Source organism: Sus scrofa, chromosome 13, assembly GCF_054392235.1.
Source record: "Sus scrofa isolate SSC_HxYL_T2T_F1_AM1 chromosome 13, Sscrofa_HxYL_maternal_Yorkshire_Landrace_v2.0, whole genome shotgun sequence".
NCBI classification, from domain to species: Eukaryota; Metazoa; Chordata; class Mammalia; order Artiodactyla; family Suidae; genus Sus; species Sus scrofa.
In genome coordinates, this window is record NC_139395.1 from 83,990,135 (window position 1) to 84,005,971 (window position 15,837).

At 37.7% G+C, this 15,837-nt stretch overlaps 1 protein-coding gene across 1 annotated transcript in view; it reads right to left on the minus strand.

The window, feature by feature from the left end:
* Window positions 1–10,690, minus strand: part of TMCC1 (transmembrane and coiled-coil domain family 1) — a gene marked incomplete at its 5' end in the record, with an annotated part of 184,717 nt that extends 174,027 nt beyond the window's left edge. Inside the window, 1 exon segment of the mRNA NM_001258443.1 lies at window positions 10,376–10,690. Within this exon segment, the coding sequence (NP_001245372.1) occupies window positions 10,376–10,603 (228 nt within the window).
* Window positions 10,691–15,837: the final 5,147 nt, after the last annotated feature.

A 15,837-nucleotide genomic window follows, 5' to 3' on the forward strand; every position in this document is an offset into this window, starting at 1 on the left:
TTTGAACTGTCTGTGCAGACAACTAACAGGTAGTTAGATTCTGAAGATCATAGGATTGGTCAGCCTGGAGACCAAAGTTTTGTGGAAGCTGAAGCATGACAGCATTTAAGCTCACAACAGAGTAAAAAGAGTGTTATGCTTAAACTTGAAAGGATACAAGACTTAAGATGTAAGCAAAGGTGTTCCCTGGTGGCTCATTGGGTTAAGGATCCAACACTGTCACTGCTATGGCTCGGATTCGATCCCTGGCCCAGAAACATCCACATGCTGCAGGCACAGCCAAAAAAAAAAAAAACACGCATGCACGCACCACGCACATAGACACACACACACACACAAAGATGTAGGGAGAGATGAGAACTTGTTCTTAAAACACTATTTTTGCATGAGATATTTCTGTGTAAAATGTTCTGCTAGGTGCTGGGAGCTAAAGAGCTAGGTGTTAAAGCTAAGACATGGCACCCGTCTTACAAGTCCTGTGGACACAAAGCCTTCTCTCAACACATCATCCAAAATGTCACAGGTCTTATTGGTTCAAGTCGATAAAATACCCTGAAAGGAGTTCCCGGCATGGCGAAGTGGTTAATGAATCCGACTAGGAACCATGAGGTTGTGGGTTCGGTCCCTGCCCTTGCTCAGTGGGTTAACGATCCAGCGTTGCCGTGAGGTGTGGTGTAGGTTGCAGATGCGGCTCGGATTCCGCGTTGCTGTGGCTCTGGCATAGGCCGGTGGCTACAGCTCCAATTCGACCCCTAGCCTGGGAACCTCCATATGCTGCAGGAGTGGCCCAAGAAATAGCAAAAAGCCAAAAAAAAAAAAAAAAAAAAAAAATACCCTGAAAGAGTGTAACTTTACTAAGAAAACACTAATTAGTTTTATTCCAAAAGTCTTTTTTTTTTTTTTTTAGGGCCGCACCCACAGCATATGAAGGTTCCCAGGCTAGGGGTCCAATCGGAGCTGTAGCTGCTGGCCTACACCACAGCCACAGCAATGCAGGTTCTGAGCCGCGTTTGCAACCTACATACACCACAGCTCACAGCAACACCGGATCCTTGACCCAATGAGCGAGGCCAGGGATTGAACCTGGGTCTTCATGGATACTAGTCAGATTTGTTTTTGCTGAGCCACGATGGGAACTCCTATTCCTAAAGTCTTTAATGTAGAGGATAACCTTGTTCCCTATTATCCATATCAATATCCTACAGCCCCTCCTTCAAAGCTTTCTGAGATTCCTCTGGACAGAATTAACTGCTTCTTCTCTAAACACACACATCTTTGCATTTCTTGTGGCATTTATCGTATACTTTGTTGAATTACACTGTGGAGGCAGCATAATGTTTCAGAAGGAGAACTAGTCTACAAAAATAAAAATTCATCCCTTATTTACAAGTTGTGTGACTCCAAAATCATTTGTTTATTCGTCTATGAAATAATGACAGTAAATACCTTTATTATCATCTCACAGAATTATTAAGACCAAGTGAGACAATTAACTTTAAAGTGCTCTATTAAAATTCACAAGTTAGGAGCTCCCGTCATGGCTCAGCAGTTAACGAATCTGACTAGCATCCATGAGGATGCAGGTTCTATCCCTGGCCTTGCTCAGTGGGTCAAGGATCTGGCATTGCTGTGAGCTGTGGTGTAGGTTGCAGACACAGCGCAGATCCTGTGTTGCCATGGCTGTGGCGTAGGCCAGCAGCTACAGCTCTTATTCAACCCCTAGCCTGGGAACTTCCATATGTCGCCAAGTGCAGCCCTAAAAGCAAAAAAGAAAAAAAAAATTTCACAAGTTACTTTCTCCTCTATGTGCCCATCTTATCTTTTCCACTAGTCTTAAAAATTTAAGAGTAAGGTTGATGTTATGCACCTCTGTGTCCACCAACAGCATTTTTCAGACTGTCCTGCATATAAGAGGCATTCATAAGTTTGATCAAATATATAGAATATATATGAACTGAAAAGAGAAGACAAGTTTATAGCCTACTCATTCAAAATAGGATCTAAGTCATCTGACAAGCATGCTTCTCTGACCACACTAGTTAACTCTTTCATTAATAAACTTCACTTCCCTTTCTCACATCACTCCTCTTTCTGAAATAATCTCTTCTCCTACCCCCACATACTCATGTATCTAAATCCTATTTCTCCTAAAAGACCCAAATCAAAGCATCTACCATCTCCTCTATGTTTTTTATTCAGTTATCTTTCTCTTCTCAACCTGTCTGTACTATTTATCATATAAACACTGTTTCCTACTGTTTGCCATATCTCCACCTAGCCTATTAGTTCACTGAGTCTCAAATCAGAACATTTCCAGAGATACCTTGAGGAACTTTAATTGTGAAGAGTAGGTACAACAGAAACAGTCTTATGTGATAGCCATTTAAAATCGGATGGAGAATCTGAAATAAGGCCACCGTATGAATGAAATGCTAAACTTGAATTTTCAAAAATTAAATGCCAATAATTGATTGTTTCTGTCATATTACAAATGAAGCTGTTAATATTCTAAGGTTCAGAGAGAAAAAAATATAGTTCCTGTATATTCTTTGCATCTCCCAAGAACTTACAATGCCCAATACACAAAAATGGAGAGTTTTTGTTTGTTTGTTTTGCTTTTAGGGCTGCACCCATGGCATATGGAGCTTCCCAGGCTAGGGGTCTAATTGGAGCTATAGCTGCCAGCCTACTTCACAGCCCCAGCAACGCTGGATCCGAGCCGCATGTGCGACCTATACCACAGCTCATGGCAACACCGGATCCTTAATCCACTGAGTGAGGCCAGAGATCAAACCCGCAACCTCATGGTTCCTAGTCAGATTCATTTCCACTGCACCACAATGGGAACTCCAAAAATGGAGAAAGAATTTGATATAAATAGATAAGAGTTTTTGAATCAGGTAATGTCTAGCACGCAGTAGTTACTAAAACATATCTAATCAAAATATAATTGGCCTAGACTTATTATTTCAGTTCTAAAACAGTCTAGTTGCAAAATATGCTATGAAACCAGGGACATACTTAACTCTCTATGCCTCTGCTAACTAACTGCTCTATGCTTCTGCTATTTCATCAACAAAAAAAGAGAAAATACAAAAGAGGGTTGTTTTACAAGTTAGAAAATTACATAATGTGTTTAAACACACAGCCTGCCACATAATAAGCATAAAATGAATGGCAGCTATCATTATCATCACCACCACTAGGTACTCCTAAATATCTCTTGACTAATAGTTCATGTATTATTTACATAAAGGAAATTAATTGAAAATACAAATAAATTTATTTCTCCCTCTCCAACTGAATATATATAATACAAATTATGGCATTACAACAAAATATGCTGTAATATTATACGATCAGTAAAAATCTATAAAGAATATGTATCAGTATCTAAAAACATTCATGATAGAACTTTAATCAAAAATAATATAGGAATTCTCGTCGTGGCTCAGCGGGTTAAGAACGTGACACTAGTCTGTGGAGATGTGGGATCGATCCCTGGCCTCGCTCAGTGGATACAGGATCTAGTGCTGCCACAAGCCGTGGCATAGGTTGCAGATGCGACTTGGATCTGGTGTTGCTGTGTAGCTATGGCACAGGCTGGCAGCTGCAGCTACAATTTGACCTCTAGCCTGGGAACTTCCACATGATGCAGGAGCAGCTTGAAAAAAAAGGGAAAAAAAACAAGAACACAAAACTATGCATTTAATAAGATTCTGGTTTTATTTTAAAATGTTAATCTTACTAAAACTAAATAAAAATAAATTTTAATTTTCTTCATGTAGGTACTATATTGAGAAAACACACTAAAATACAGACAATAGCTTTTTTCTTCTTTTACTTTTCTGTATTTTCAAAGTTTTCTACATTGAGCATATTTTTTTCAAATTCTAAAAAACTAACTTTCAAATGACAAAGCATTTATAGGTAAGATTGCTTTTGAATATATCAGTCTGACTTTGTGAATTTAAAGATGATCCTTTCCAGGGGAGTTCCTGTCATGGCGCAGCAGAAACAAATCCGACTAGGAACCATGAGGTTGCAGGTTCAATCCCAGGCCTTGCTCAGTGGGTTAAGGATCTGGCATGGCGGTGAGCTGTGGTGTAGGTCGCAGACGTAGCTTGGATCTGGTGTTCCTGTGGCTGTGGTGTAGGCCAGCAGCTGTAGCTCTGATTCGACCCCTAGCCTGGGAACCTCCATGTGCCGCGGGTATGGCCCCAAAAAGACAAAAGAAAAAAATAAGTAAATAAAAAATAAAGATGATCCTTTCCAGCTCTGCCATAAGCTGTGGCATACACCACAGATACAGCTCAGATCTGGCATTTACTGTGGCTGTAGCATAGGCCTCAGCTGCAGCTCCTATTCACCCCCTAGCCTGGGAACTTTCATATGCCACAGGTGTGGCTATAAAAACAAAAAAATAAAGATGATCCTTTAAACTATATAAATTGACCAAGTATATACGGCATATATTTAAGTATATATACATTGACTTAAAGAGAACGAAAACATTTCAAGTACTTCAGCAGACTAGATGTGTCAATAAAATTTTTCTGTGGGAAAGACTGACATTGGAGTTCCCACTGTAGTGCAATGGATCAGCAGTATCTCTGCACCTCTGGATACAGGTTCGATCCCTGGCCTGGCACAAAGGATTAAGGATCCGGTGTTGCCGCATCTGTGGCATAGCTGGCAACTACAGCTCAGATCTAATCCCTCAGCAGAACTCCATATGCCTTGGGGTTGGGGACTGATGTTAGTAAACTTGAAAAGAGAACACCAAACCTTTATATTCAACTGTTCCAACCAGGTTCCATTTGCAACAATGGTCAAAGCCATGCTTTGTACATATTAGGCACAAATAAATACTGGCCAAGTTTGAATTAAAAAAAAAAAAAAGAAATCAAGCTGAAAGGCCAAGAATCTACTTTAAAAACTAGACTGACTGTGTAGCAGATGGCTAGCAAAAGCAAGTGCTTTCAAGCACAATCGATACACTTGAAAATCAACTCAACATTTGTCTTAGGGCTGTGTGTGCACACAGGCATCAGCATGTGCACAACTGTACGAATGACATTAACTCGATGGGACAGAAATACCAATGTATTTAAATGTTTATAACCAGTACGAAAACACTTTCATACTCAGACTTTTGAGTTAAAAAGAGAAAAGATATAAAAATAGAGGAGCCAATATTTAGAATTCAAAACAGTCTTATACCCTGAGACACAGCAGAGTAGAAGCTTTCCAGACCAGTCTCCACTTAACTGATTCATCGTATTATTTTTAAACTCTCCATTTTCTCCAAAAGACATGTGGGACTGCATGCCCACAGGATAATCAATGTTCACGGTACTACTTCCATATATCTTGCTCCCACATCAGTTTGTTATACTCATTATAATTAAATAGTTTAATTAAATACTATACAAATCAATCAGGTATGAGTAGAAAAAGAGCTGCTATTTCTATGAAAACTAAGTTAAGCACTTTAAGACTCAATAAAGATAAGTTGCTTTTTAAAAAATGAATTTAAGCTGGGTAAGACGTTTCAAGAGATTATTAAAATCTAAGATTCTGTCCCCAACTGCTTCACAAAGGTCTTGTACTTATTGCTATAGTCCAAGCAATAAGTACAAGAAAAGAACAGAAGTCCAATCAGTAAATTTATATTTATACTTATTTGGCTGTGCCTGCATGATGAAGAACTTCCCAGACCAAAGACTGAACATGTGCTACAGCTATAAGCAGATCCTTAACCCACTGAGCAACAAGGGAACTCCTATATTTACACTTTTAAAATGGTATGCAAAAATTGACAGAACACTGTAAACCAGCTATAAAGGAAAAAATAAAAATCAAAATAAATAAATAAAATGCTTTGCCCTTTGAACATCAGTCTTAGTGTTTTTTTTTTTTTTTAATGTCTCCTCAGGCAAGGGCAATGGAAACAAAAATAAATGGTACTACAACAAATTCAAAAGCTTTTGCACAGGGAAGGAAACCAACAACAAAAATGAAAAGACCATGTACTGAATGGGATAAGATATTTGCGAATGATACATTCAATAGGGGTTAATATCCAAAATATATAAAGAACACACACAACTCAATATCAAAAAAACCCCAATCTGATTTTAAAAATGGACAGATAACTGAAGAGACATTTTTCCTAGAAGACATACAGGTGGCCAACAGATACATGAAAAGATGTTCAACATCACTAATTATCAGGAAAATGCAAATCAAAACCACAGTGAGGTATCACCTCACACTTCTCAGAAGGGCTATTATCAAAAAGACAAGAAATAAAAAGTGTTGGCAGGGGTGTGGAGAAAAGGGAACCTTCATGCACTGCTGATGGGAATGAAAATTGGTGAAAACAATATGAAAAACACTGGAAGTTGCTCAAAAAATCAGAAATAGAACTACCAGAGTTCTTGTCATGGCTCAGCAGTAATGAACCCAACTAGTATCCAAGAGGATGTGGGTTCAATACCTGGCCTCACTCAGTGGTTTAAGGATCCAGCACTGCTGGGAGCTATAGTATAGGTTGCAGATGCAGCTCAGACCCCACATTGCTGTGGCTGTGGCGTAGGGCAGCAGCTACAGCTCTATTTGACGTCTAGCTTGGGAACTTCCATATGCCATGGGTATGGCTCTAAAGAAACAAAATAAAATAAATAAAAATATAACTACCATAAAATCTAGCAATTCCACTTCTGAGTAAATCAAATAAAATGAAAATACTAATTTGAAAAGATATATGCACCCCTATGTTCACTGCAGCATTATTTACAGCAGGCAAGATACGGAAGTAATCTAAGTGCCCACTGATAAATAGAGAAGATATATACACAATAGAATACTACTCGCCCATAGAAAAGAGTGAAGCCTTGCCATTTGCAACAACAGGGATGGACCTAGAGGGTACTATGCTAAGAGAAATAAGTCAGAGAGAGACAAATACTATGTGATGTCACTTATATGTGGAACCTAAAAAATAAAACACAGATGCACACAGATACAGAGAACAAACTAGTGGTTGCCAAAAGACAGGTGGTGGGGAAGTGGGCAAAATGGGTGAAGTGGATGTAATGTACAGCACAGGAAACATAATCAATAATATTGTAATAACCTTATATGATGACAGATGGTTTACTTGACTTATTGGATGATCAATTCATAAAGTATAGGAATGCCAAATCACTATGTTGTACACCTGAAACAAATATTGTATGTCAACTATACTTCAATTAAAAAGGCAAGTAAAATGTAAGACCTTGGTTTTAATTTAAAATAAAATATTCAAAAAATGTATCATTTTTGATAATTTGTGGCTAATAACTTTTACTGTCAATCTATCATATACAGAAGTTCATAGCAGTTTCACTCATAATACCCAGAAAATGGAAATGATTCAAACATCCATCAAGTAATTAATGTATAAACAAATAGATAAACAATGGAATACTACTCAGCAATAAAAACAATGCAACAATATAGCTGAATTTCCAAAGCATTATGCTAAGTGAAGGAAACCAAACACAAAAGACAATACACTGTACAATCCCATTTAATTAAATTCTAGAAAAGGCAAAACAATAATGATAGGAAGTAAATCAGTGCTTGCCAGGAGCCAAGGTTTGGTTAGAGAAAAGAGGACTGCTTGAAAAAAAAAAAAAAAAAAAAAAAGAACACGCATACCCTTAGAGGTGACTTAGGAAAAGAGCCAATTACCTTTGGGAAGAGGATGATAGTAGAAATGATTTTAAAGAGACAAACCAGTACTCAAAGCAATGACTAAAATCCAAAGATTCTATAGGTCACATGAGAATACATGTGACCTATAAAACCCAAAGACTAAATTAAATACACAAGGTAATTTTCAGACATTGTAAAAGACAGCTTTCTAGCATCCTGATCAGGCTCTGGGTATTGCTTTATTGATTTTTTTAAAAATATTAGAATACTTATGACTATATTCATGTATACACGTGTCTTATTAAGTACATAGAAAAATATACATCTGAGTAATTGAAATAAAATATATTACATCACTGTACACAAGAGTAGATACAATTTATAGTAATGGAGAACAAGCTTGTGGTTGCCAAGGGGGAGAGGAAGGGAGTGGGACAGACTGGGAGTCTGGGGTTAGCAGATGCAAATTATTGAATTTGGAGTGGATAAGCAATGAGATCCTGCTGTATAGTCCAGGGAAATATACCTAGCCACTTGTGATGGAATATGATGGAGGATAATGTGATAAAAAATGCATGGTTGGGTCACTCTGTTGTGCAGCGGAAATTGAGAGAACATTGTTAAATCAACCATAATAAAATTTTTTAAATAATTAAAAAAAAAAAAAAGACTACTGCTTGCAGCAAAGGAGCATGAGAAATCATTCTGGGGTGATGGGAATGCTCTATATTATGACTGTTGTTATATGACTATTCATTTTTCAAAACTAATCAAACTGCACACTTAAAATCACTTTATTGACATATATGAAGTACATGTCAATAAAGTTGACAAAGAATATTAACAAAATATATGAAAAAAAATGTTCTCCCTTGCCTCCGTCTCTATAAAGTTTTCCAAAACAATATGAATGCACACAACATGCTTTACTTATACTTTTTCTTTTTCTTTGTTTTTCCTTTATGGCCACACACAAGGCATGTGGAAGGTCCCAGGCCAGAGACTCAATCCAAGACACAGCTGTGGCAACCCAGAGTCTTTAACCCACTGCACCAGGCCAGGGATCAAACCCATGCCTCTGCAGCCACCCAAGCTCCTGCAGTTGGTTTCTTAACATACTGTGCCATGGCAGAAACTCCTATACTTTTCATAACATACAAGTCTGCAGTCCTAGAATCACCAGTAATAAATCTCTTAATGTTCTCCGGTACAAATTAAGAAAAATTACCTAGCTACATTGCTAGTTTTTATTGCCAACTAGATTGCATAATCATTACAAAATGTCCTTTTTACTTGAAAGATATTATACCATAAATATAAGCTACTTTTCCCCATTTATACTTTTGGTTTTTTTTTGGCCTCACTGTGCAGCAGCCTGATGTGGGATCTCAGCTCCCAGACCAGGGACTGAACTCATGTTGCAGCAGTGAAAGCACCAAGTCCTAACCACTAGACCACCAGGGAACTCCCTCATTTATATTTTTAATTTTAATAAGAGGGAATCATTATTCTGATGATTCTGTTATTCTGGTGGATCTGTTTTGCTGACATCTTTAATTTCTTAGAGTGATTTACTGTCCACTATCTGTTTGTTTTTAGTGTCACACTTAGGGAGGAGAAATTTAAAGGTATTTAAAATATCCTGTAAAATGAACTTACCAGTGCCAGAATCAGACACAGAATGAAAGCGACTATCATAAAAGTCTCAAGGAATACATACAAACCAAGCCAAAAGATACCAAGATGGTAACTAAGGAGCAGGCTTGGCCCACAAATGTATTCTGTTTGGTTTGCATAATATATTAAAAATAAAGTGATTATTCATCTAATTTAGTTTCTGTTGAAAACTGAGAAGCCATGGCAAGACTTGGGCTTACCATCCTAAATTACAACAATCAGCTAAAGCTAAGAAGACATGCCCCCCACTACAAAGGGTACATACTCTTTCTTTAGTCTGTCCAAGCCCTTAGACACTTGAATTCACTCACTGTCACTACCTGCCTGGTTACATGCATTTGAGTTTTCAAACCCCAGTTTGAAATAGTTTGAAGTTTGAGAAGTGAACTAACCATAACTGAGAAGTGAAGTTAGAGTGACACGAAAGGAGTTTCTCATACATTTTTTATGCCTAGGTCTCCTCTCTAGGCAGACCAAAAAACACTTGTTCATTAAGAGTACATCTTAAGGATGCCTATGTTCCATAGTGGAAGGCAAAATGTATACTAAATGCTGACAATGTGTACAGAAATTAGAAGTAATTTAGTATATTCCCATGCTAAGCACAGAGAAACTAGAACTTCATTATCTTCACTAATGTAAAAAAGCCAGTTCATGTGCAAAACTAAAGCAACAACAACAAAGCATCTTTGTTTCTCTACCAGAAAACTGAGCCTTTTCATTCATGAAGAGCACATGGAGTATATGCAAAGTTTTAGCAAAAGAGTAAAATAAAACATAACAATATATTAGGAAGTAAACAGGAATATAATTATAACATTCATTATCAGCTATAATGATTACTATTCATCCCATTTATTTAATGAAAAGGGAAGCTATCTTTTGCCACAACTTTGAAGTACTTGATGAGATACCTCTTTTTAGTCAAAAAGCAAAGTTTGCAGCGTCCTAAATACAAAGAATAAGTCAAGTGAAAATCTAACAGACTTACCCGCTCTGCAGGTGCCTCATCTCCTGGCAGACACGCAGCAGCAGCAGCAGCACAAGCTATCTCCATCACAGTGGAGCTGGTAGGAGCATCAGTAGTGGATGAAGACCTGGGTCGGCCGGACTGCATAACAGTTGCCATCTCCTGACCAGATTTCCTGTTGATTTGGGGACTTCCCTTTGGGGCCTCTGGCTTGCCCCGCCTACTATGCAAGCTTGTCCCTCTCTTCATCTTGGGTGGCACTCGGATCTGCTGCAGGACACGATTCAAAGCTGTGGGGTGGGTGGGGACACCATCAATCTCAGCACACGCGTTCTGGCCTTCCAGATCTATTTCAGGTTCTGGATCTGCCTGAATTTGCTGTACATCGTGTGGAGACACTGATGACCTCCTGCGCTGGTGCTGGAAGAGATGCTTCAAGCCTTGGCCAATCACATTAATGTTCTCCAAAGCATTGTGGGTCATTTTAGACAACTTTTGTTCTGATTCTGTCTGCTTTCTGGCCTCTGCATCTTGGGATTTGCCTCCAGGATCAGGGTCCTCAAATAACTGTTCACTGCCCGAAGGCTCCATCAGTAGATTTAATATGATTATTTGCAAACTCAAAAAAATTTAAACACACCAAGACTGTCAAATTAGGTAGGCATTGCTTCAACAGTAACTACACATGCAGCTCTGAGACGGAGGCTTCATGCCTATCTAATGTTAAAAAAAAAAAAAAAAAAAAAAAGGGAACCTATTATAAATCCAAGCAGAAACTCCAGTGTTAAAACAAAGAAAAACATGCCATTAGCCAAACAAAGAAGCACTATCATTTAGCAATCTTTAATCAGAAGATTAAAAGATAGTTTTCTAGATAGTGAGTATGATTATTTTCTAGAATAGGAGAAAAAGCTCAGAAACAAGTACATAGGAAATGAAAATAGCAATGTTAAAAAAAAAATCCCTACAAGTCTCAATATAAAGAATTGAATACTAGAGAAATCTTCTTGGACTCGAAACCATAATAGTTTAAAAAACAGCCTTTACTTAGGAAATCAGAAGAGAACAGAACATTCAATATGTACAATCTAGATGAAGCAATTCATTTCTTTCATTCATAACCACAGTTAATTATCTGTATGCTGAAACTCTGTAAATTCAAAAAATAATAATGAGAAGTGGATATCTCAACCTAACTGTATATGGATTTTAATGGAAAAGAATGTCCAGTTACCTTTCATATTCATCAAGGTCGCTGGCAATTAGAAGTGATAGGTTTGCTCTTTTGAGAAGAAAATGGAAATTAAACTCTTATAAGTTGAATTCTCTGCTAAAGAGTAAATCACATTTTGGCACCATATGAGTGAATCATCTAGACAACCTATCTTATGAGAGACTAAAACTTTGCTCAGTACCAGCTAACAAAAGACTTCAGGGGAGCTCCCTCTGTGGCACAGTGGATTAAGAATCTGATTGCAGCTGCTCAGGTTGCTGTGGAGGTACGGGTTCAATCTCCAGCCAGCACTATAGGTTAAAGTATCCAGCACGGCATAGGTTACAGCTGCAGCTCAGATTTCATTCCTGGCTCAGAACTTCCATATGCCCATAAAAATTTTTTAAAAGGAAAGGAAAAGAAGGAAGAAGAAGGAAGGACAGAAGGACAAGAGAAAGAAAGGAAAAGAAAAGGAGGAGAGGGAAGGGAGGGAGGAAGGAAGGAACAAAGCAAAAGAAGAGAGAGAAAAACTTCCCTATGGCACAGCAGGTTATGAAAGACCCAGCATTGCCAAAGCTGTGGTACAGGCTGCAACTGTGGCATGGGTTCAGTTCCTTGCCCAGGAACTTCCACATGCCACAGGAACTTCCACATGCCAAAAAAGAGGGAGAGAGAGACTGACTCAAGAGAGTTCCCTTGTGGGGCAGCAGGTTAAGAATACTGCGTTGCCATAGCCGTGGTGCAGGCTGCAACTGCAGTGCAGGTTCAATCCCTGGCCTGGAAAAGAAAAAGCCAAAGAGACTCAAAGAAATCCCTTTCTCTCAATAGTGTCATCTGTGACAGAGGCTTCTCCTATACATTCAGTCAGTCCTGTGTATCCATCAACAGGTTCCATAGCTACAGATTCAACCAACCTCAAATCAAAAATATTGAGGGATTAGGGTAAGGCAAGAAATAGGAAATTCCAGAATGTTCCAAAAAGCAAAACCTGAATTTGCCATGTGGCCAGAAACTATTTACATAGCATTTACATGCATTAGGTATTATAAATAATCTAGAGATGATTTAAAGTATTTGGGAGAATGTACATACTTCCATTATATATAAAGAACTTGAGCATCTGAGGATTTTGTTATCTGCAGGGGTCCTGGAACCATTCTTCTGAGGATAGCAAGGGACAACTGTATCACAAATTCAAAGGCAAAGAAGTGATAAAATAAATGGGTATGACTGAAAAGCAGAGAAAAGGAAAGGTCAAATAGCAACCACACACCAATATTAAATGCAGGAAATTAAAAGGAAGCTGAAACTAAGAGATGTCATGGTTACAGAAATCACATGCAAAAAAAAAGAGAGAGAGAGAGTAAGAGGAGATGATAGGGATGAGATTGTTCATAACAGAAAGCATTGTTTTTTAATATTGAGTTTCTGCAAATATATAAAACAAAATTGTAAAAATGTACAGAACTTGCTAGAGGACAAAGTATGGTGTAGAAAGTTCTTTATCTCCAAATTTTACTTCAACTTGTGGTTCAAAGAGCTTTAGAACTCCCTACACTACACCAAGAACTGTGACTGGTCTAAGTCACTACCAGTGCAGTACTAGGGTGGTCATCTTCTGGGGATATGAGGACTCCTGGCCACCAAGTTGTAATCCAAAAGGCATAAAACAGCTGGATGTAAGAGTTTACTGTTAACTCAAGGCTACTAGAGTCCAAAGGGACAGATATGCAAACCTACTAGGCCTTTCTTCCTGGTAACTACTCTCAGAAGACCTTCTTATATGTATACAGACACTGTCTTTGTAGCTCTGCTAACCACATTCTTTCATGCCTACTTTCACATTGCCTGATTTCTTCATGACTCAGGAGCATAAACTGTGTTGACAGGGTTGAAGACATTTCTCTCTCACCAGTACATTCCTACTCTCTAAATACCACAATTTCTTTGCTCTCAAACTACGCAGCCATGAGAATGGGAAATTTCACTGTCTTCCACTCAAATTCTTTGTGTCCACACCAAAATCTTGCCACAGCCACATCCACTGGGGCCTCTTGATCTTTTCCTCATTGTGCACTGCTTTTATTTTTCCTTTTCCCTTTAAGGGCCTTAATCCTTACTTACTAAATTAACAATTGTCTTAGCTGGTACTCGAGTCTTCTGGGGCACCTTTGTGAGCAAAAGTGTTGCCAGTAGTATTTGTATTTAATTCTCCTCACCTTTGCTCATGAATCTGTAGGGCAGACTAGCAGTTTCTGAATTATTTCCACTTTTTGAGCTTCTCAAGAAAAAGGACTATGTAACCAAGATAATCCAGTAACAGTGTACATGAATTAATCTCTTCTTGCACTGAGCTATTCAAACCCTGAGAAGATAGAAGGATATGAAGCAGCAGGCTGATAATGAGGAAGTAATGTACTTTTTTCCTTATTTATACTGCATTAGCTAAATAATACGACTGATTTTTTTCTTGTTGTTTTGAAAGTAAATTATATAAAATAAGTTTCTCCTGTGACAGTAAAAGATACCATGAAGAGAATAATAGTGTCAAGGTTAGCTGGAAAACCAAATGACCTACTTGTCATATACACAAAGGTATTAGGAATTTACTACTCAGCTAATATGTTTCATTGGTCAGTGTTATAAACTAACCAGGTGGCCATTTGCTTCTTGTTTTTTAAAAATGGAGAATATGGGACATTTTACTTTATTATTTATTTATTTTGTCTTTTTAGGGCCACACCCATGGCATATGGAAGTTCCCAGGCTAGGGGTCAAATCTGAGCTGCAGCTGCTGGCCTACACCACAGGCACAGCAATGCAGGATCCGAGCCACGTCTGTGACCTACACCACAGCTCATGGCAATGCTGGATCGTAACCCACTGAGCAAGGCCAGGGATCAAACCCACGTCCTCATGGATACTAGTCAGGTTCGTTACCGCTGAACCAAAACAGGAACTCTGAATATGGTACATTTTAAATGTCAGAAACTTCATTTGAGATTTCACTAGTATTTTTATATCATTTATTTTCAAATAATTCAAAATGGTGCTCAATTACAAGCAAATGCCTTCATTCCTAGGAAAACCTAGAAATAAAGTATCAATTTAAAAAACTTATATAGGCTATCCACACAACTGGAAAGATTACCTAATGGAACAGTAATGAACTCTGGGATTTCCAAAGGCAAAACATATCTTGATACAAACAGAAGTTTGCCTAACATGGAATACTAAAGAACTGACCTTTAAACAAAGTTGGTAGATAAGAATGTAGAAAAACAACTCGCTGCTTTCACTCTAAGATGTAATCCAGTAGTTGTACCTATTATCTGTATTACTGCTGTGATATCATCACAAGAAGTATTTCTTGTCCAAAAAAAAGAAAGAAATATTTCTTGTCAAATACTGTGAAGCTTGGTAAAATTTTCCATAATCCCAGAGAAAATCTTTAGGGCCACATTTTAATTTATGCCAAATATTATATGGAAGGTCAAATACTGTGCCAAAAATGCCAAAAGTATTTTTGCTGTAATAATTAACTCTATAAAACTGCTGATAGTAAGAAAGCAAGCACCAAAGAAATTCAACAATGTGAAAGTTTTTTTAGGACTTTCCTAATTTCTTCTGTAAGAAAACAGTATAATTCAAATGAATAATAACTGTTTCTCAGTATATAAAATTTCCCAAATAACCATATTGAGATCTCTGATTTAAGAAGTTCAACTGTAAAGCTTAAGTAAGCATTCTTAAGAAGGAAATGTTGGATTCTCTTTCATTGACTCCATTTCTCCAAAACGTAGAACTCTTTTAAGTAAGCAGAGGCAATGGGTAAAGAGAAAAGGAACAAAAGGACAGGGGAGAAACAGGGCACAGGGAGGGATGAAAAGTGAGAAAGAGGAGGGAAAGACAGCCACTAGGCATTTCTCAGAATTTTTAACAATTTTTCTACAACAGTTTTGCACACAAAAAATTCCAAATTATATGTTCAGTACCTTTCTTTGTTTTCCCTTAAGTTTTTCTTTCCACTTTTTTTGAATTTTTTTGATAGATATGATGACTAAAGCTTTTGGTTTGGCTATGAACCAAGTTACTTCACAGATGATGAAGAGTTGGATACTTGCCTTTATCATTCTTCCTCAAGCACTTCTAAGGTGCATTGGAATCCTTTTAGGAAAAGCTGAAAAGCAAACATTAAGAATTACAAAGTGAAAAACTTAGAAGAGGGAAACATCTATATATGCACACGCAAAAAACAAGTATACACATA